Source organism: Lissotriton vulgaris, chromosome 6, assembly GCF_964263255.1.
Source record: "Lissotriton vulgaris chromosome 6, aLisVul1.2, whole genome shotgun sequence".
Classification (NCBI taxonomy): domain Eukaryota; kingdom Metazoa; phylum Chordata; class Amphibia; order Caudata; family Salamandridae; genus Lissotriton; species Lissotriton vulgaris.
Window position 1 is genome coordinate 1,838,490,780 of NC_141694.1, and position 23,915 is coordinate 1,838,514,694.

At 47.0% G+C, this 23,915-nt stretch overlaps 1 protein-coding gene across 1 annotated transcript in view; it reads left to right on the forward strand.

Annotated features, from left to right (window-relative positions):
• The window catches only part of TMEM214 (transmembrane protein 214), a 357,109-nt gene that overhangs the window by 178,630 nt on the left and 154,564 nt on the right, over nt 1-23,915 (forward strand). The window contains exons 8-10 of the mRNA XM_086928122.1: nt 12,970-13,071; nt 20,192-20,333; nt 23,699-23,790. Coding sequence (XP_086784248.1) covers nt 12,970-13,071; nt 20,192-20,333; nt 23,699-23,790 — 336 coding nt within the window. The remainder of the gene's footprint in view (nt 1-12,969; nt 13,072-20,191; nt 20,334-23,698; nt 23,791-23,915) is intronic.

A 23,915-nucleotide genomic window follows, 5' to 3' on the forward strand; every position in this document is an offset into this window, starting at 1 on the left:
GGACCAGGAGCATTTCCAGTTCGTAGTGCTCACTTTTGGCCTCACAAGTGCCTTCCGGGCATTCTTGAAACTGATGGCAGTGTTTCCAGCACACCTTTGGAGGTCTGGATATCAGTCTTGCCCTAGCTTGACAACTGGCTGTTGAAGGTGGGCTCGCCCCAGGCGACTCGACAACCACCTCCAGACAATGGTGAACCTCCAAAAATGGGTATAAATGGCATATTAAACTACACATTTGCATGTATACTATTTATAAACAGTTCAGAAGAAAAGTCCAGGTTTAAAATTGATGCAGATCATCTAAATGCCAGAGGGCAGGAGGATGGCCAACATGGCCCATTTGAGGCTTCTCTTGTGAGTCATGGTCTTCCCACATTAATCAATAGTAATATATAGTATATTACACTCTGTATATCTGTGTAAAAAAGAGGGTTCGAGGCATGTGGGCTGCTGAATTCATATCTGTGCATAGATCGCCGCCTAGTGTTGGGTCCGGATGATTGCACATTGTTGTCCTGGAAGAGTCTTCGAAGTATCACGAGATAGGTGGCTCCTCCCCTGGACTACAGTGCGCATGGGCATCGCCTCCATCCCCAGATTGTTTTTTTCCGCCATTGGGTTCGGATGTGTTTCGGTTCCCTCTGTCGGAATCGATAGTTGTTTAACTTTCCTAACTTGAGACCAAAAGGTCTTTAGGACTTCGCGTCGGTATCGTCTTCGTTCGGTTTTTGTCTGTTCATCAGCTCCGAACTCTTGCTGCCCCTCCGCGTGCTGTCGGCGCGGACGAACCTACACGACGCTCCAGACCACTTCACATGGAACGAACTCCGTTTAAGAGGTGCCCGGTGTGCACCTCAAAGTATTCACACCTCGACGTGCACCCAGTGTGCAACAAATGTTTGTCGCCGGACCATGACGAGGCCAGGTGTATGGCCTGCTCAAAGTTCCGGTGTAAGAAGACTCTCAAGCTTCGTCGGGCCGCTAGACTCCAGGCCCAGTTATCAGCGCCCCCGGCGCCCCCGCCAGACAACATCTTCGAGGAATACGTTGAAGACGACAATGTCTTTCAAGTTTCGGACTCTAGCCCTGCGTCGGAGGGGGAAGACTACGGCGCGGGAGACGAGGAGTTTGATGAAGTCGTCGACGAGGTAGGGGACGACGATTGGGCCATTGCCACCGTGGAGGATAGCTCAGAGGAAGAGCATCCTCAGACTGAATCAGGGGTCAACCCCCACTATACGGCCCAGGTCGAGGGATCGCCTTCGGGCCTTACCCAAGACCTCATTAATCGTCCCACAGCCCCGCCTCCGGGCCCGGCCACGGACATTTCTGATGCGCCACTCCCGTTGAAGAAAACGAAAGTGAAGCCATCGGGGTCCACACCTACGGTATTGAAACCGAAAGTGAAAGTCGCACTGGTGGGACAGACGGCTCCAGAGGCCTCAATGTCTAAAAGATTCAAAATGGCCGACATCAAGAGCCACGCCAAGATGGCCGACCCGAAGACCCCGGCGTCGAAGCCGAAGGCGAAGACGACCGACGCAGCCGCGTCGGCGCCGAAGATGGTCGAGGTCGATGACCCGAAGATAGCTTCGAAGAAGCGTCAAGACGATTCCAAAGCTCTGGCTGCGCCGACTCCGGCCGTCAAGGCCAAGGATGGTGGTGTGTCGGCTCCGAAGACCGTGCCTTTCGCCGACCCGACTCCGGACTCTGGGAAATCGCTCGAGCCGGTCCAGCCCTCCCCGGCCTTAACAAAGAAGGTCGCGGAGTCCCTGCAACTGATTCGGAAGGACGCTGTGGCTCCCGAACCGAAGGATGTGGGGCCGAAGCCTACACCAAAGCCGGCAAAGGCGCAAACGCCTATCCACTTCACGCTGCCGCCGAAGACGACGCCGAAGGCTTTCGCTCCGAGGCATGGGGCCGGGGTGCCCTCTAAGGGGGTGTCAACGCCCAAGGCGTCATTGGTGGTGTCGAAGCCTCGGCTCCAGCCACTTGCAGATGAGGAGCGTCGAGAGGTCATCATCGACGCCAATACCGGGAAGCTCTCTCTCCTTAAAAGGAAGATCACCACAGAGCCGGTGTTGGAACATTTTCGTATTCCACTCAAAAACAAGAAGGTCTCTGCAGGTACTTCTGCCCCTATAGAGCCTGCATCTCCCAAAAATTTAGAACTTTCACCGACGCATTCCAACGCTGGGGAAGGTGACGGAGATGAGGAGGACGAGTACAATTATCCAGCATACTCGGATCCAGAGGAGGAACATGAACCTTGGTCTGCCGGAGGCGACCCTGAGGACCCTCAGTCGGGTCAGGAGCCGCAGCTTTTTGAAGCAAAAACTTCTCCAACAGAGGACTCTGCAGCCTTCAACGCTCTGATTGAGAGAGCTGCAGCTAATCATGATGTCGACCTACATGTAGATCCTGTGGATGTCTATTTTCTGTTTGACACTTTCTCTGTGGCTGAAAAGTCAGTCAAGACATTGCCTATGCTCAAGGGAGTGCTAAAGCACGCACCAGAAGTTTTCAAAGAGCCCACTCGGGCGCGAGTCATCAATCCTCGTATTGACAAAAAATACAAGGCAGCGCCCTCGGATCCAACGTACATCAAGGGACACTTGCCACTGGATTCTTTGGTTGTATCCAACGCACGTAAGCGGGCGAATTCGCAGACCACGGGTGACGCTCCTCCCCCAGACAAAGAGTCAAAAATATTTGAAGCCTCAGGGAAACGAATTGCTGCGCAGGCAGCTAATATTTGGCGCATTTCAAACACGCAGGCCCTACTTGCACGCTACGATAGGGCGCACTATGACACCCTAGAAACACTTCTGCAGCACTTACCTGATCAGTACAAGGAGGCAGCTGAAATGTTGATTCAGGAGGGGAAGCTAATCACCAACGCTTCCATCAAATGTGCACTGGACGTGGCTGATACCGCCTCCAGGGCGATAAACACTAGCGTGTTGCTGCGGAGGCATGCATGGCTTCGGATATCAGGCTTCAAACCAGATATACAGACAACCATCTTGAACCAAACAGTTAATCCAGACCACCTGTTTGGCCCCAAGGTGGATGCGACCCTTGAAAAAATGAAGAAAGACACGGACACTGCTAAGTCCATGGGGGCCCTCCAGTCCCAGCAGTTTCGGGGTGATTCCTTTCGCCGCTCCAATAACAGAGGCACCTCAAGGGGTCAGGCATCACAGTCCACGCAGTACTATAAAAGCAACACCCAAACCTCATACACCAACAAGGGTAGAGGTGGTTACAGGGGCAACAACGTCAAAGGCAGGGGACGTGGAAACAACAGCTCCAGGTCCTCCTCCACCAACAAACAGTGACGCCTTGTCACTGCCCCCCGACCACACAACACCGGTCGGGGGGAGACTCCAGCAGTTCCTGCCCGCGTGGACATCCATCACCACGGACAGGTGGGTCAAATCTCTTATCCAGTACGGTTACTGTCTGGAACTTACTTCCACTCCACCAAACATACCTCCAAAAAACCGTCCTATGTCCGGCGAGCACTTGCACTTGTTGCAGCAGGAAGTTCAAGTCATGCTGCAAAAAGGGGCAATAGAGCTCGTTCCACTGCAGGAAAGAGGAACAGGAGTGTTCGAGGCATATGGGCTGCAGATGGTACATTATGAATAGATCGCCATCTGGTGTTGGGCTCGGATGATTGCACTTTGTTTTTCTCTTGGAGAGTCTTTTGTATCTTGGTGACTCCTCCCTTAGTTGGTAGTGCGCATGGGCATCGGCTCCATCCTTAGATTGTTTTTTTCCGCCATCGGGTTCGGATGAAGATCGAGACGCTCCAGATCAACTTCTGAAGAAAGTGATTTTTCGGCGCGTATTCCCTTTCCAATTCGACGGTATTGTTAGCGAACGCGTTCTTTTCCATTCCGACGCGTTACAAATTCAAAATAGAAGAGAAAAACTTGGATCTACGTCGAGGAACAAGAGACCTTTCTCGGCGCAGTCAAGCCCGGAGTCCATGGAAAGGACTCCATTCAAAAAATGTCCATCGTGTGGTGCTAAGTTCCCACACAAGGACCTACACGAGGTGTGCAACCTCTGCCTATCGCCTGAACACGAATCCAGGGACTGCGAAGCCTGCGCAGCATTCTCCTCCAAGCTAACGATCAGAAATCGTCGAGCTCGAAGGCACGAGGCTTCCAGAATGCAGGCGGAGGCGATCCCGGAGCTGTTCGGAGACGAACAAATCGAGGAAGAAGAGGACCAGTCGGGGTCGGAAGGGGACCAGTCGGAGGTTGAAGAACTCTTCGAGCAACAAACCGTGAGTGACGACGTCCCCTTACCGAAAAACCGACCCCGTGCGGTAACGACCCCGCCCTCGGGCCCGGTCAAATCGCTGAAAAAAGTTTCCGACGCCCCGCCTTCGGGCCCGGCAACGAAACCGAAACTGAAACCGAAACACTCGGAATCCCACCACGTCGGATCCGAGAAAAGGGCGTCATCGACTTCGACACCGAGGCGGCATATAAAGGAGAGCTCGGTATCGAAACATTCCATGTCGAAAAAGAAATATGATGTATCGCCCAAAAGACACTCGATACCCAAAAAGTCGGAATCGAGCAGACATTCGGTGTCGAAACCAGAAAGATCTGAGGATCGAAAACAAAAACAGCTCTCGGAACCAGGACCCTCGGTACCGATTCAAGAGCAACAAACAGATCCCAAGCAAAAGATCTTGTTTATTGACCCACAAACTGGGAAAGTGGTCACGAAGAAGAGAAAGAGTGAACAGTCAGAAGATAAACCTCTTCCTCCAAAAAAGAGAACAATGGGGACGAACATAACTCCTCCTGCTTCTCCTCGTCCTAAAGACACACCCTCTTCTCCTATTCCTCACAATAGGCCACATATTCCTACACCCTCCACACCAAGACCAGCTACACCTCAGTCAGATGTAGACAGTGATATAGGGGAGGGAGAACCTCAAGGGGATGACGAATCTATCCAGGATGAGGAAGATCCATGGGAAAATTACGATGTAGGGTCAGATGAGGACAACGACCCAGAGCTATACCCCTCAAAGCCTTCACCACCTGATGATAACACAGGTTTTGTGCAGCTCATTAATAGGGCAGCAAAATATCACAAACTAGATATGCACACAGAACCTCAGATAGAGGATTTCTTGTTAGAGACTCTACCTAGTGCACAGAGAACATCAGGTACTCTTCCTATGCTAAAGGGTCTTCTCACTCACACAGAAGAAATATTCGAAAACCCAGTGAGAGCCAGGGTGTTAAACCCAAGAATCGATAAAAAATATAAAGCGGCTCCAAAGGACCCAATATTTATTAGAGGGCATGTACCTCTAGACTCGCTGGTGGTCTCAACCGCTCGTAAGAGAGCAAACTCATTATCTACAGGAGAGGCTCCTCCACCAGATAAAGAGTCGAAGTTAATAGATGCATCAGGCAAGAGAGTAGCATCACAGGCAGCAAATAGCTGGCGTATAGCTAATACACAAGCTCTACTCGCACGTTACGACAGGGCACATTACGATGAGTTAGAAAAACTTCTCACACATCTTCCAAAAGAACATCAAAAGAAGGCAGACCAATTAATTCAGGAAGGTAAAATAATAACTAATACTTCCATTAAGTGTGCGTTAGACGCAGCAGACACTGCAGCAAGGTCTATTAACACTAGTGTCATGCTAAGAAGGCACGCATGGCTCAGAATCTCAGGATTCAAACAAGAAGTTCAAACAGCCCTACTGAACAGACCATTTGATCAGAAGACATTGTTCGGTTCAAGTACAGACGAGACATTAGAAAAGATGAAAAAGGATACAGAAACGGCTAAGTCAATGGGAGCATTGCAACAGCCAACGCACAGAGGTTCCTTTCGTAGATCCACCTATAGAGGGGGCTCAAAAAACACAGGAACAAATCAGCAATCCACATCTTTCACACCAACATCACCCAGAGGTAATTCAAGAGGTAATTACAGAGGTAACAACAATAAGGGTAGAGGCCGCGGAAATAATAACAACCGCAACGCCTCAACACCAAAACAGTGACTTCATAGATCTCCCCCCAGACCACATAACACCGGTCGGGGGACGTCTATCACAGTTCCTACCTGTCTGGGAAGACATCACGTCAGACAAGTGGGTGAGACAAATTATCCAACATGGTTATTGCCTAGAACTCACAGCTACCCCGCCAAACATCCCCCCCCAAACAGCGCCCAATGAGTCAGGATCATTTGACATTGTTAAGAGAAGAAGTGCTAGCACTTCTACAAAAGCATGCAATAGAGAAGGTCCCAAAGGATCAACAAGGAACAGGAGTATACTCTCTATACTTCCTGATCCCCAAAAAGGACGGGTCCCTACGACCAATATTAGACCTCAGACCTCTCAATGCTTACATAAATTCGGAGCACTTCCACATGGTCACGCTCCAACAAGTACTCCCTTTACTGAAGCAAGGGGACTTTCTTTCTACACTGGATCTAAAAGACGCTTACTTTCATATCCCAATTCACAAAGCCCACAGAAAATACCTAAGGTTTGTGTTAGAAGGACAACACTACCAGTTCAAGGTCCTTCCGTTCGGTGTCACAACAGCACCGAGAGTTTTCACAAAATGCCTAGCTGTGGTGGCAGCACACCTAAGAAGACAACAAATACATGTCTTCCCATACTTGGACGATTGGCTAATAAAGGCCAAATCCAAGGAAGAATGTCTTCACAACACACAGAAGACAATTCAACTGCTGCACCACCTAGGGTTTACGGTGAACTACAAAAAATCACACCTGCAACCAAACCAGATCCAGCAATACCTGGGGGCTACAGTAGACACAGAAAAGGCAATAGCATACCCCAACCCAATCAGAGTACAGACAATGGTCGGGTTAATACAAAAATTTCAACCACAACACTCACTACCAGCACGAGTGTTTATGCAACTATTAGGCATGATGTCCTCTTGCATACTGCTAATACCACATGCCAGACTACAAATGCGCCCACTACAAGAGTGTCTAGCGACACAGTGGAATCAGGCTCAAGGTCAGATTACAGATCTGGTGTTGGTAAACGACCGGACGTATCGCTCTCTGAAGTGGTGGAACACAGAAAACATTTCCAAAGGACGGTCGTTCCTAGAGCCAGTTCCACAAGTAATAATAACAGCGGACGCATCGCTCTCCGGATGGGGAGCGCATATGGACAAATACACAGTACAGGGGAAGTGGAGTGCGCAGCAAAAGAAGCTGCACATCAACTACCTAGAACTGTTAGCAATATTTCTAGCACTAAAAGCTTTCCAAATGCAAATAACAAACAAGGCAGTCCTGATCAGAACAGACAACATGACTGCAATGTATTATATTCAAAAACAGGGGGGGGACACACTCTCTCCAACTGTCCAAACTAGCACAGGACATATGGAGATGGGCCATTCCTCAAAAAATCTACCTGTTAGCGGAACACCTACCAGGAATTCAAAATCAAATAGCAGACATCCTAAGCAGACAGTCAGAACAAGTTCACGAATGGGAACTGCACGACCAAATACTACAGCCATTCTTCCAAAAATGGGGGCAACCAGAGATAGATCTGTTTGCAAATCATCAAAACGCAAAATGCAAACAATTCGCATCCAGGTACCCACACCAAAGGTCCCAGGGCAATGCACTGTGGATAAATTGGTCCAACAAATTTGCTTACGCGTTCCCTCCTCTACCACTAATTCCACTACTGGTGAGGAAACTGCAGCAGCACTCAATGACAATGATACTAGTGGCACCCACGTGGGCAAGACAGCCGTGGTTCACCACGCTGCTACAACTCTCACAAGTACCACATCAAAAGCTAAGATTATTACCCATGCATCTTACACAGAACCATGGAGAAATAATGCACCCAGATCCCAAACAACTGAACCTAGCGATCTGGCTCCTGAGGTCATAGAGTTTGGGTATTTAGATTTACCACCAGAATGCATGGAAATCATTAAACAGGCAAGACGTCCTACCACCAGAGCATGCTATGCAGCAAAATGGAAGAGGTTTGCTATACACTGTAACAGTAAGCACATCAACCCTCTGGACGCATCCACTAAACAAATCATTTGCTACTTATTACACTTACAACAATGTAATCTAGCATATACATCTATTAGGGTTCATCTAGCAGCCATAGCGGCGTACCTACAAAACAGACAACACCTGTCATTGTTTAAAGTACCAGCAATTAAAGCTTTCATGGAAGGACTCAAAAGAGTCATTCCACCAAGAAGACCACCTTCCCCAGTCTGGAATCTCAACATAGTGCTTACCAGACTAATGGGGCCACCCTTTGAACCTATGCATAGGTGTGAAATACAATTCCTCACATGGAAGGTGGCCTTCCTCATAGCTATCACGTCACTTAGAGTAAGTGAACTGCAGGCTTTTACGATTCAGGAACCATTTATGCAGCTACACCAAAATAAAGTGGTTCTTAGAACAAACCCAAAATTCTTACCAAAGGTTATTTCAGCATTCCACATCAATCAGTCAGTGGAATTACTGGTTTTCTTTCCAAAACCACAAACAGTAGCGGAAAGAGCCCTACATACACTGGATGTTAGGAGGGCCATATTGTACTATATAGAGAGAACACAAACTTTCAGAAAGACAAAACAGCTATTTGTTGCGTTTTCTCCCACACATAAAGGCAATCCCATCTCCAAAGCGGGCATTGCCAGGTGGATTGTAAAATGCATTCAAATATGCTACTTAAAAGCAAAGAGAACATTAACTGTTCCTCCTAGAGCTCACTCTACACGTAAACTAGGAGCATCTATGGCATTTCTGGGAAACATTCCACTAGATGACATATGCAAAGCGGCTACCTGGGTTACACCGCACACTTTCACAAAACACTATTGTGTAGATGTGCACACAACACAACAAGCTAGAGTGGGACAAGCAGTATTAAAAACATTGTTTCAGACAGTTGCAACAGACACGGGCGACCACCGCTAGGGAGAGAACTGCTGTATAGTCTATTCATAATGTACCATCTGCAGCCCATATGCCTCGAACGGAATATGCTACTTACCAGTATGCATCTGTTCTTGGCATAGAGGGCTGCAGAGTGGTACATGCCCTCCCAGCCTCCCCGGAAACCTGTGTCTGTTCCAACACTATCTTATTTAGATACACTTACATGGGCACTCTTATCTGTATTCTACTATACTACTCCATCTAACCCTACTATGGCAAAACAATCTAAGGATGGAGCCGATGCCCATGCGCACTACCAACTAAGGGAGGAGTCACCAAGATACAAAAGACTCTCCAAGAGAAAAACAAAGTGCAATCATCCGAGCCCAACACCAGATGGCGATCTATTCATAATGTACCACTCTGCAGCCCTCTATGCCAAGAACAGATGCATACTGGTAAGTAGCATATTCCTTACTCTCTGTACTTTCTAATCCCCAAAAAAGACGGATCCCTCAGGCCCATCCTGGACCTCAGGCCCCTCAACTGGTACATCCTGTCGGAGCACTTCCATATGCTCACGTTGCAGCAGGTCCTCCCTCTGCTTCGGCAGGGGGACTTCCTGGCTACGCTGGATCTCAAGGATGCATACTTTCATATTCCCCTGCACCCTTCACACAGGAAGTACCTCAGATTCACAATCCAGGACCAGCACTACCAGTTCAGGGTTCTGCCTTTCGGGGTCACCACAGCGCCAAGAGTCTTTACAAAGTGCCTGGCGACTGTGGCGGCGCATCTACGACGCCAGAACGTCCACGTCTATCCCTATCTGGACGACTGGCTCATTCAGGCAAAGTCACAACAGCAGTGCGCCGACCACGTGTCCCGCACCATTCATCTCCTGCACGATCTGGGATTCTCGCTGAACTATCCAAAATCCCATCTCCAACCCGCCCATATACGGCAGTATCTGGGCGCGACAATAGACACTCTGGCAGCCACTGCGCAGCCAAATTCAGTGAGAATCGCCAGTATCCAAACTCTGATCCAACGATTCAGACCACAGCACTCGCTTCCAGCGAAGGTGTTCATGCAGTTGATAGGCATGATGGCCTCCTGCATCTCCATCGTCCCGCACGCGAGACTACATATGCATCCGCTTCAGGAGTGCCTAGCACGTCAGTGGACTCAGGCTCATGGGCAGCTGACAGACCTAGTGTTGGTGAGCGGTCGGGCATACAACTCTCTGCATTGGTGGAATCCACAAAACCTTTGCAAGGGCCGACCGTTCCAGGAGCCGGTGCCACAGATTATCCTGACAACGGACGCTTCTCTCCAAGGATGGGGAGCGCATGTACTCCACTACACAGTGCAGGGACTATGGACACTACAGCAAAGGAAGATGCACATCAATGTATTAGAACTGATGGCAATCTTCATGGCCTTGAAGGCATTCAAAGTACATCTGTGCAACAAGGTCGTGTTGATCCGGACGGACAACATGACGGCCATGTACTACATTCAGAAGCAGGGGGGCACACACTCTCCGCAGCTGTCTCATCTGGCTCAGAGCATGTGGAAGTGGGCCATTCAGAGGAACATCTTCCTCATGGCGGAGCATCTCCCGGGCAAAGACAACCAGATGGCGGACCTGCTCAGCAGGCAAGCCACCAAATGCACGAGTGGGAGATACATCCATCAGTACTCCAACCGTACTTCCAAAGGTGGGGTCGTCCAGAGATAGACCTGTTCGCCACAAAGGAGAACGCAAAATGCCAAAGCTTCGCCACCAGGTTCCCACACCCGCAATCGCAGGGCAATGCGATATGGATGAACTGGTCAGGCAGATTTGCGTACGCTTTTCCCCCAGCACCTCTGATACCGCTGGTGGCACGCAAACTCAGGCAGCACTCGATGACTCTCATCCTGGTTGCTCCAACGTGGGCTCGCCAACCATGGTACACCACGTTTCTGGAACTCTCCGTGGTACCGCATCAAAGGCTTCATCTCACACCCAGCCTTCTGACGCAGAGCCATGGCGACATTCAGCACCCAGATCCGCAAGAGCTCAACCTGGCGATCTGGCTCCTAAAGTCCTAGAATTTGGCTACCTCAATCTTCCCCCCGATTGTATGAATATCATTCGGGAGGCAAGGAAGCCCACTACTAGAGCATGTTATGCGGCTAAATGGAAGCGGTTTGTCGTTTACTGTGTAAACCACAATATTGACCCGCTGGATGCTTCCATTCAGAGCATCATTTGTTACCTGTTCCACCTGTACCAATGCAATTTGGCGTACTCTTCCATCCGCATTCACTTGTCTGCAATGGCAGCATACCTTCAGAATAGGCAGCACCTATCACTTTTTAGGGTCCCTGCTATCAAGGCTTTTCTGGAAGGACTCAAAAGGGTCATTCCACCACGGACACCACCAGCTCCGGAATGGAACCTCAATGTGGTTCTTACAAGACTGATGGGTCCTCCCTTTGAGCCACTGCACTCTTGTGAGCTTCAGTTTCTGACTTGGAAGGTGGCTTTCTTAGTAGCAATTACATCGCTACGGAGGGTTAGTGAGTTGCAGGCACTCACCATCCAAGAACCTTTCTTCCAAGTACACGCTAACAGGGTGGTGCTCCGCACTAACCCTAAATTTTTACCCAAGGTTGTATCTCAATTCCACATGAACCAGACAATTGAGTTGCCAGTGTTTTTTCAAAACCCTGAGTCTCTGGCGGAGCGGATGCTCCACACCCTTGACGTTAAAAGAGCCTTAATGTACTACATTGACAGGACGAAGGATTTTCGAAAGACCAAGCAACTTTTCGTTGCATTTGCCACACACCACAAAGGAAACGCTATCTCCAAAGCTGGTATCGCTAGGTGGATCGTGAAATGCATTCAAATCTGTTACGCTAAAGCTAAACGCACTCTCACAATTCCACCAAGAGCCCACTCCACCAGAAAGTTGGGGGCCTCTATGGCTTTCCTGGGTAACATTCCCTTAGAGGATATTTGTAGGGCAGCCACATGGTCTACCACACATACTTTCACTAAACATTACTGTGTAGACGTGCACTCCAAACAGCAGGCAGCTGTTGGTCAGGCTGTTCTCAAAACACTTTTTCAAACTGCTGCAGCTGGCACGGGCGGCCGCCAATAATAGGAGAACTGCTGTGTATTCTATGCACAGATATGAATTCAGCAGCCCACATGCCTCGAACTGCAAATGCTACTTACCAGTATGCATCTGTTCTTGGCATGTAGGGCTGCTGACATTCATATCGCCCACCCTCCTCCCCGGCGCCTGTAGCAGCTGCAGTATTCATATATATATATGCTCATAGCATGGTCATCACTCACATACTTCACTCCATCTCTGCCAATGGCTAAAAACAATCTGGGGATGGAGGCGATGCCCATGCGCACTGTAGTCCAGGGGAGGAGCCACCTATCTCGTGATACTTCGAAGACTCTTCCAGGACAACAATGTGCAATCATCCGGACCCAACACTAGGCGGCGATCTATGCACAGATATGAATGTCAGCAGCCCTACATGCCAAAAACAGATGCATACTGGTAAGTAGCATTTGCATTCACGTGCTTAATACTGAGTGGTTTTACATAATGAGACTTCTATTCATCAGTACTCCAGTCATTAGCTTCTATACTGTTACGCAATTTATTTTTGGCACGGTTTGTTGCAACTGTTTATAAAAACTTTAAAAAAGTGAAAATTAGAGCTCCTCATTACCTTGGTTAGTAGAAAAACTGAGGGCTATTTGAAGTTTCCTTTTGCGGGGGAAAAAAGTACCTCATACAATTCCCAGTGGCAAAGTGCTGTGGGACCTATTCTGATTGCATTTGGGCGATATCATATTCATAAATACATGTCATGTCAGTGTGCACCTCTATTTTCACATTGCAATCAAAATCAGTTCTTTCTTTAATTTCAGTTATTTCATTTTTTTTTTTTTTAATTTTTTTTTAGGATGCACGCTAATCTGACTAAAGGTTTTGGAATGATTGGCCCAAAAGATTTCTTCCCTCTACTGGACTTCGCTTTCATGCCAAAAAACTCTTTATCTCCCAGGTATGTGATCTTTAAATAATCTAAATATGGAATATTTTAATTTATTGCATAATACTTCAAGATAGAGTATTAACTCATAAAAGCCTTTTTTGGAATGCAAACTTCTACATTGTCTGGAACAAATAAATAAATATATATTTACCAATTTTATTTGGAAGTGTGATTGCATTACAGTACTTAGAACTTTATGTTCGAGGCATGCGAGCTGCAGATTGCACACTGTGCACAGATCGCCACTTAGTGTTGGGCCCGGATGTTTGCCCTTTGTTTTTGTCCTGAAAAGTTCTTTGGAAGTCACGAGATAGGTGACTCCTCCTCTGGACCATACTGCGCATAGACATCGGCTCCATCCTTAGATTTTTTTTTTCCCACCATCTGGCTCGGATGTGTCTCCATCGCTCCAGTTTGGAACCGATTTTCCTTTGGCGCACAATCCTCACCCAGTTCGACGGTATTGTTCCGATCGCGGTTCCCATCGACGCGACTCTTCACTACTTCGCAGTCTTCGATTCCGGTCGTCGACGAAAGCCTTCGGGCCTACCTAGGACTTACTTTCTGGCTCATGGAAAGGATGCCATTTAAGAGGTGTCTTCGATGTAGATCGAAATTTCCCCACACCGATCTACATGAGGTGTGCAACCTTTGCCTCTCAACGGAGCACGAGGCCAAAGACTGTTCCGCTTGTGCCTCCTTCCGCTCCAAGAAGACGCTCCAAGAACACGATTCGGGACCGACGAGCTCGAAGAACAATGGCTCGCTCGTCATCGATCCCAGACGACATCTTCCAAGAGGGCGTTAACGTGCCAGAACAGAAGCGAGTTGAAATAAGCGCCAGTTCCTCCGATGCCCTAGACTCAGACGTCGACGACATCACTCCGGCTCAACGGGTTGTAAGTAAGAACGTCGACCCCAACCCTTCCTTGACACCCTCCAAAAAGGCTTCGATCACACCCTCACCTTCGGGCCTGGGTGCACACTGAGAGACTGCTTCCCACGCCCCGCCCTCAGGCTCTGGAAAGAAGCCTAATAAACATTCAGGCAGCTCGGGCTCGAGTCAGCCTCTTCCCGGCGTCGATCCGACACCGAAAAAGAAGCCATCTTCCTCAACCATGCCGACAGCTGCTTCGACACCCAAGCACTCAGCGCTGAAGACTGGCACCGGCTCATCCACGTCAAAACTGCCCTCTGAGTCGAGTAAAAAAATACCTAAAGGTCCGGACTCCCACGCTTGGGAACCGAAAAAACCCACGGAACCGAAAAAAACACTTTCCAGTTAAAGACAAGGGTCACAGTTCTAAACCAAAAGACTGTAGACCAGCTACCAATTCGGTTCCCAAAAAAGCTCCGGTACCGAGACCTTCAACATCGTCATCCACAGAAGAGCCTTTCCTACCAGATCCTACTCAAAAGACTCTTATAAAGGATCCTAAGACTGGACAACTGACTCTTAGCTCTAAAAAGAGACCACTGGAGGCGCCTGCACCTCCCCCTCCTCCATAGAAGAGAGACATTGCAAACTCTCCATTAAGGGTTTCTTCTCCTCTTCCCCACACTCTTCCACCTCCTCCACCACATCATTCTCCTACACCATCCCCTCCTCCTGATGATGATGTAGACACAGACTCTGACACGGGTGGGGGTGCTTATGTGCCTGCAGGGGACAATAGCCCTCCTCAGTCACCTAATCCATGGGATGATTATAACACCCCTGATGTGCCTTACGTCCCTCAAGACGATGTATACCTCTCCACGCCCCCTCTTCTCTAACCCCCCCCCCCCGAGGACACTATAGGTTTTAACCTACTAGTCCAGAGGGCTGTCCAGTACCATGGGGTCGATTTACACACTGATACTGTGGAGGAAGATTTCTTATTGGACACATTCGATAATACGCAAAGGTCCACTGCCATTCTGCCAATGCTTAAGGGGGTCATTAAGCATGCTACAGAGGTCTTTAAAGATCCTGTCAGGGCTCGAGTCCTCAACCCCCGCATTGAGAAAAAGTACAAAGCCGCTCCTACTGATCCAGCTTACATTAGAGGTCCAGCACCCCTTGATTCCTTAGTAGTTTCTAACGCATGTAAACGTTCCAATTCACAGACATCAGGTGAGGCCTCACCACCAGACAAGGAATCTATGCTACTTGACGCCTCCGGTAAACGAACAGCATCACAGGCAGCTAACATTTGGCGCATTGCCAATATCCAAGCATTGTAAGCAAGATACAACAGGCCACATTATGATGAACTGGAGTCCATAATGCAGCATCTGCCTGACAAATATAAAAATAGGGCCAATGAACTCATTCAAGAAAGTAAAAATATTACTAATACTTCTATTTGTTGTGCCCTAGATGCTGCAGATACTGCCTCAAGGGCAATCAATACCAGCACACTTTTGCGCAGACATGCCTGGCTACGTATCTCGGGGTTTAAACCTGAGGTACAAAATTACATCCTCATTCAGCCATTTGATGAATCACAATTATTTGGCCCCAATGTTGATGTGTCTTTAGAGAAAATTAAAAAAGACACCAACCCGGCAAAATCTATGGGAGCTTTGCAGCTGCAAGCTCCAAGACGTTCTTTACGTCGCTCATCATACAGAGGCAACACAAGAGGCTACCCCTCAGAAAGCTCCTCCACTTCCTAGAAAACCCCTAGTCAATCCACATTCACTAAGGGCTACCAGAGAGGGGGTTACTGGGGTAACAGCAACAAAGGCAGAGGCAAAACCAACAACTCCTGCTCTGCCTCCACCCCTAGCCAATGACTTTTTTCCCCTTCACCCCCAACATTCCACTCCTGTGGGGGGAAGACTGCAACAATTCCTTCCTGCCTGGATCAACATCACATCAGACAGGTGGGTGCGACAAATTATTCAATCAGGTTACTGTCTAGAACTAACATCTACCCCCCCCCCCCCAAACATATCACCCAAACAGCGACCAATGTCACAAGAACATCTAGCACTGTTAAAACAAGAAGTAATATCTTTGTTAGAAAAGAGTGCAATAGAACCAGTTCCTCTGCACCAACAAAACAAGGGAGTTTACTCCCTATACTTTCTTAACCCAAAGAAGGACAGCTCTCTAAGGCCTATTCTAGACCTCAGACCGCTAAACATATACATCCAGTCAGACCATTTTCACATGGTCACACTCCAACAAATCCTTCCTCACCTATTACAAAATGACTTCCTTGCTACTCTGGAACTCAAGGACGCATACTTCCACATTCCCATTCACAAAGCTCACAGGAAGTATCTCAGATTTGTAATAGACGGGCAGCACTATCAATTCAAAGTACTCCCATTCGGAGTCACAACAGCTCCAAGAGTATTCACCAAGAGGCTAGCAGTAGTGGCAGCACATTTGTGAAGACAGCACTTCCATGTCTTCCCATACCTCGACGACTGACTCATAAAAGCCAACTCATACACCCAGTGTGTGGAACACGCTCATGCCACGATCAAACTACTCCACAACTTGGGGTTCACAATAAACCATACCAAGTCTCATCTGCAACCATCCAAAGTACAACAATACCTCGGTGCCACAATAAACACCTCAACAACGCTACCTTATCCCACTCCAACAAGGATAGCCAGCATGCAAACTCTTCTCCCAAAGTTTCAGCCACAACACTCCCTTCCAGCACGAGTGTTTATGCAGCTCATAGGGATGATGGCCTTTTGCATTTTCATTGTGCCCCATGCAAGACTTCAAATGCGTCATCTCCAAGAATGATTATCACGTCAATGGAACCAGGCTCAAGGTCAATTAACAGACCTAGTGTTGGTAGACGGTCGGACTCCTCGCTCTCTGCAGTGGTGGAACATCAAAAACATTTTCAAGGGACGACTGTTCCTAGAGCTAGTTCCTCAAATAATCTTGACAGCGGACGCATCGCTGTCCGGATGGGGGGCCCACCTACTGCAACACACCACACAAGGCAGGTGGACTGCGCAACAAAAGTCACTCCACATCAATCATCTGGAGTTACTAGCTATATTCCTAGCACTGAAAGCTGTCCAAAATCAAGTATCAAACAAAGCCGTGTTAGTCCGCACGAACATGACAGCCATGTATTACATACAGAAACAGGGCGGAACACACTCCCTGCAACTCTCTTAACTAGCACAGAACATATGGCGTTGGGCTATACCTCAAAACATATTCCTTCTAGCCCAGCATGTTCCAGGAGTACAAAATACTATGGCCGGTCTCTTAAGTCGTCAAACACAACAGATCCACGAATGGGAACTTCATTCGCAAGTTCTTCAACCAAATGTTTCTGATGTGGGGACAACCTCAGATAGACCTCTTTGCCACCCACGAAAATGCAAAATGTTCAAGCTTTGCCGCCAGATATCCACACCCACTGTCCAAAGGCAATGCAATATGGATCAACTGGTCGAACAAATTTGCGTACGCTTTTCCACCTCGACCACTCATGCCACTAGTAGTACGCAAACTACAGCAACATTCTCTGACCCTCATCCTAGTTGCTCCAACGTGGGCCAGACAGCCGTGGTACACCACACTGCTACAACTGTCTGTAGTGCCGCACCAAAAACGACACCTATTACCACGCCTTTTAACACAGAACTGTGGAGAGTTCAGGCACCCGGACCCAGCTCAGATCAACCTTGCGATCTGGCTCTTGAAATCCTAGAATTTGGATATCTTAACCTTCCTCCAGACTGCATGAATGTTATAAAAGAAGCTAGATGTCCAACCACTAGAGCATGCTATGCAGCTAAATGGAAACGTTTTGTAATATATTGTCACAACAACAATATTAATCCTTTAGACATGTCTATTCAGCACATCATAGGATACTTACTGCACCTACAAAGATGTAACTTAGCCTACACGTCTATTAGACTACATTTTGCAGCCATAGCAGCATATCTTCAAAACAGACCGCACCTATGTCTGTTCAGAGTGTCTGCTATAAAGCCTTTATGGAAGGCCTTAAGAGAATAATTCCTCCCACAGTACCACCTTCACCAGTGTGGAATTTGAACATAGTTCTCACACTGCTAATGGGACATCCCTTCGAACTTTTACATAAATGTGAACTACAATTTTCAACATGGAAGGTTGCGTTCCCAGTAGCTATTACATCTCTACGGAGAGTTAGTGAACTACAAGCACAAACCATTCAAGAACCCTTCTTGCAAATGCATCATAATAAGGTCCTTCTCCGTACTAATCCAAAATTCCTACCCAAGGTCATTTCTCCCTTCCACCTCAATCAATATATGGAACTGCCAATTTTCTTCTCGCAGCGAATAACAGTAGCAGAAAGAGCTCTTCATACCCTAGATGTGAAAAGAGCATTGCTATACTACATTGACACAACCTTTTCGTAAGACTAAACAACTTTTTGTGTGTTTCTCACCACCACACAAAGGTAATCCCATATCAAAACCTGGGATAGCTAGATGGATTGTCAAATGCATACAAATTTGCTACCACAAAGCTAAACGAACGTTATCTGTTCCTCCCAAAGCCCATTCTACAAGAAAAATAGGGGCTTCAATGGCTTTCTTAGGGAACATTCCCTTAGATGACATCTACATAGCAGCTACATGGTCTACACTGCACACATTCACAAACACTATTGTGTAGATGTGCAAACTAAGCAACAAGCTAATGTGGGCCAGTCTGTTCTCAAAACATTATTTCAAACTACTGCAACAGATCGGGGTGGTCGCCGCTAACTGTGGGTACTGCTATGCAATCTACGCACAGTGTGCAATCTGCAGCTCATATGCCTCGAACGGAAAATGCTACTTACCAGTATGCATCTGTTCTTGGCATGTAGAGTTGCACACACCCACCCGGCTACCCCTGTCTGTTCCAGTATTATCTTAATTAGATACAATTTACCCGGACATCCTTCCTTTTCTTCCAAAACTCCATAATTTCCCTAATGGCAAAAAAAAAATCTAAGGATGGAGCCGATGTCCCTGCGCAGTATGGTCCTGAGGAGGAGTCACCTATCTCGTGACTTCCAAAGAACTTTTCAGGACAAAAACGAACTGCAAACATTCGGGTGGCGATCTATGCACAGTGTGTAACTCTGCAGCGCTACATGCCAAGAACAGATGCATACTGGTAAGTAGCATTTTCCTTTTCCAAAATGTATGCCTGTGCAGTTGTACTATAAAATAGTTGCAAACATAATCACTTGAGCATACAAATAAATATTGTATAGTTGCCCTGTTGTCGTCTAGAGACGTACAAGGCTCATGAAAGGCAGAAGTAATTCTTGATATAATGGTAGGAACAGTATTTTACCCATAAAGCTCATTGAGATAATATATCAATGCAATAGCGGTTCCAAAGGTTTTCATATAGTTATGTTATGTGAATTTGTAGAGCATGGCTAATCATCCTTGATGGTATCCAGGCACGGAGTAGGGCCAGGTGAGGGGGAGGAGGAGATCATAATATCTGTGACCTAATGGCTAGAGCAGGCAACCACTAAGCTAGGGCAGCGGGTACGAAACTCTGCAGAGACGCTCAACATCCTGTGACGCTCACAGATTCCCCAGTGCCCTCCCTGCTCTCTGTCCTGTGAAAATGGTCTCTTTTTTTTCCTTTAAAAAAAAAAAATAGAGATCTGCACACTGGTACCTCTGATTATTGTTAGGCTTTGTGTCTGAGGTGGTGAACAGAGTCAAGAAAGAAACTGACGTTGCTGCTCAGGGGTGGCGCTTCTATGTGGCTCCATTGTCACTTCTGGGTAGGGGAACGTAGTGATTGTAGAGCTGCATGGCGCCAGTTACCGGCACACAGGAGTAGTGCTGTTTAAATCTTCCGATGCAACCTTGCACCTAGGGATATTCTAAATATGAAGGATCTGTGATTTAATAGAGTATTCTCCAGAAAGAGAGTGTTACCATAGGTAAGTCCTTTTGAGAAGATTTTGGGGATCTGCCAACTCTTTGTGAATAGTGGAAAACAGACGTTTTTTTTCTAAATTGCTTTCTTCCATTACACAGTTATTGTTGATTGACATAGGTCTTTAATCCACACTCCATTTTATTTTAATATGTGACCTTTCTCTGCCCATGTATCTCACTACTTTCTGTATTGTACTTGCAGCCAACAAGAACAGTTGCGGCAGTTCTATCCCAGGTTAAAGGTCTTAGCATTTGGGGCACAACCTGAGACTACATTGCACACCTACTTCCCCTCCTTTCTTTCAAGAGCTACGCCAAACTGTCCCACTGACATGAAAAAAGAGGTAAGGTATGCCATTATAGAAAGATAAAAGTATAGAATTAATTTTATAAAATCAAATTTCATTGGGTTGATACTCTGCTAGAATCCATATAATGCTTTTTGCCTCAAACCTTGTTTATTTTCGAATTCATGCGTTTCTTAATATTTCGACTTCTAGGGTGCCCCAATGTATGGCAAACGGTCACCGCCCCCACACCCACCCCACCTAAGAAATTTCTAAACTTTTAGCCTCAGAAACCATATACAAAACTACAGAAACAAGTACATATTACTAAAATGCATACATTATGTTTTTTTTCTAATATACAGACAAAACATGCCCAAACATCAACATTTTAATGGGCCTTTTGGAGCATTTTAGTTTGGATATATTTCTAGAAAGATAATGCAATATGACGCGCTCTAGCATATTGCTTTGTCTTTTTCACTCCTAATTTATGCCTTCTTTCTGTCTGTGCATACTGGTGATTTAATTGAGGTTTCCAGTTGTCCATACTACTGTTTTGATGTACTTCAGATGACCCTATGAATCAAGCTGAGGATACCAACTTCATTTTTAGCTTTCAATGTCCTTCACATTTACAGACCATTTTAAAATTTTCAATTTTACATGTATCCTTTCTATGTATGCATGCGTTAGTAATCTGCTAAGATATATTCTTCAAACAGTGGCGGACCTCACCACTGTCCTATAGTTTTAATGTGCAAAAAAGCTTGATGTGTATTACCAAATGCATTTTTCCTGGTCCCGTTTTGCACACTGGTACCTCTGATTGCCCCAGTATTGGAACTTTCATAGATTTCCACGCTTTTGTATCATTCCCCGTCGTCTGAATGGGAGTCACGGTAACAAAAATAACACAGCAGTAGGTACAAAAGAGAAGAAAAAAGGCCTAGGCCTCATTCCTTTTTGTAGCATATCCGCCTCTTTGTAAAGAGACCAAACTAAGCATCAGCCAATCAGAAGAGCCTCACCCCAAGAACCCTCCTGAAGGAACCTCAGAACCTCAGATTTTCTACCGTACGTTGTGCTTAGGGAGTCTCCTTTGAGCTCTGCTCAATCTCTACTCTTTTGAGGATTTTCTTCAGTTTTTTCTTCAGAATTGTTGGCTGTCTGTCCCTTCCAGGATGTCTGATAAGGGGAAGTAGGGCCTTTTCAAGCCATGTTCCACCTGTGGCAAAAAAAGGTTATTTGTTGAGGACAGGCATAAAGATTGTATATATTGCCTGAACCCAGATCATAAGGATGCGGACTGCAAGATCTGCTGCACCTTTTCTACCAAGACCCTCCGACGCCGTGAGGGTCGTCTCCTCACCTGGCTCCAGAAACTGAATTCCAGGAAAGACAGTCTCCAGCGACAGTGAGGAGTCCTCTTCACTTTATCTTCAAGAAGGTCAGTCAAAAGGGGTAGGGCTTCCCCTTCACTTTCTGTGGAGCGTCCAGTTAAGGCCTCAAAAAAGACCCCCCGCGAGTCTGAGAGCCAGGGTCCAGTCGAATCTCCTCACCACAGTGTAAAGGAGAGGGAGGGACCATCTACACCGTCCAATGGGATGAAGACTGCTCCAGCCTTCAAATAGCCATCTTCTCAGTCTTCTGAGAAGTCGGACAAGAGTTCCAAGTCGTCGACGACGCAGCAGAAGGCTCCTTCGACGAAGGTTTCGAAGCCCAAGATTAAAGTGGTGTCGTCGACGGTACGGTCGGCGTAGACTGGATCGTCTGAGTCGACGGTGGTGACGTCGACGGGAACATCGACGACACAGACGACGAAGATTTCGTCGACGGTGGTGACGACAGACTGTGTTGTCGAAGAGTGCTTAGGCGACGACTACATTAACGACGGCGATGGCAGGAGTGTCGACGGTCTTGTCGTTGACAGGGGGAACATCTACCAGTGGTCCTAAAGGAAAATGCCAACAGACTCAGCAGGCTATCCTCAGTCAGTCACGAATAAGGACTGAACCAAAGGGTTCTGGAAGAAATTTTCCAACAGTGGGGCAAACCCTCAATAGATTTGCCACCCCGGCCAACAAGAAATGCCGGTCTTATGCAAGCAGGCTTCACCATCGAGGGTCATTAGGGAAAGCGCTTTCGATAGCTTGGTCAAGAGCATTTGTACGCCTTTCCTCCCATTCCAATGATCCCGAGGCTTCTCAGGAAGATCAAGGTGGAACTGTGCAAGATGATCTTGATAGCCCCTGCTTGGCCGAGACAGTTCTGGTTCACGGAGCTCCATCTTCTGTCTCTCGTCCCTCCTCTTCCTTTGCGGACGATTCCGGATCTTCTCATGATGTCCCACGGACAGATTTGGCATCCGCATCCAGATTCATTACACCTGACTGCATGGCTCCTGAGCAGTGAGAATTCATGAACCTTCCCATCTCAAACGAAATAAGAGAGGTTCTCTCCCAGATTTTGCATTTGGTGCAGGAAGGAAGGTGTTGACCCTTTTCTCTTCTCAGCCTCATCAGCTTCTTCCTTAGGTTTTGTCTTTGGCTAAGACAGGACTAACTCATTCATCCATAAAGGTTCACGAAGGAGGACACGGCTGTGGGCCAGGCAGTCCGTTAGGAACCTCTTCCACTCATTGGTGAGCTTTCCTTACTATCCCTCCTTCCTTTTCTGCACATTTTGTATCTAATGTGAGTAATGGTGGCTATTGCAATGTGTTTTTACGTATTCTCTTATTAAAGTATGAATACTGAAATATTTATATATATTTATGCCACAAAATGTGCTTTATTGCTTACTGCTAGCTACTCTGATACAAAAGCATGGGAATCTATGAAAGTTCCAATACTGGGGCAAGAAAACAAGTTACTTACCTGTAACTTTGGTTCCTCAGTATTGGTAACTTTCATAGATACCCATGCGCCCACCCTCCTCCCCGAGGAATGCCCAGCCTTCAGCAGATGTGGTTACTGTTACACAACGGCTTCGAAAATCTGAGGTTCCTTCAGGAGAGTTCAATGGGGTGAGGATCTTCTGATTGGATGATGCTTAGCTTGGTCTCTTTTACAAAAAGATGCGGATTGCTAGAAAAGGGAATGAGGCCTAGGCCTTTTTTCTTCTCTTTTGTACCTACCGCTATGTTATTTTTGTTACCGAGACTCCCATTCTGACGACGGGGAATGATACAAAAGCATGGGAATCTATGAAAGTTACCAATACTGGGGAACCAAAGTTACAGGTAAGTAACTTGTTTACTTATTGGTAAGCTTTGTCTCTGAGGTGGCAGACACAAAGCCACCTCCTGCGTTGCAAACATTGTTAGCTGGAGGCACCCAGAGATGTTTGCTGTAAACAGATATCTGTATAGGTGACCTTTATTTACTTACAACATTAATTGGTTTTTTTCTACTATGTAGCTTTTGAATTGTTTGACTGAGTGCCTGAATTTGGACCCTTCGAGTTTCAGCGTTTGGCGACAGCTATATACAAAACATCTTTCCCAGTCTGGGTAGGTACGACTTTAATATTGGTCAACTGACTTCTTTCTTAACAGCTTTGATTTGTGTTGTGTATTGGCTAAAGTGTGTGTGTGTGTGTGTGTGTGTGATATACATGCTCAGTTTATAACTAGTG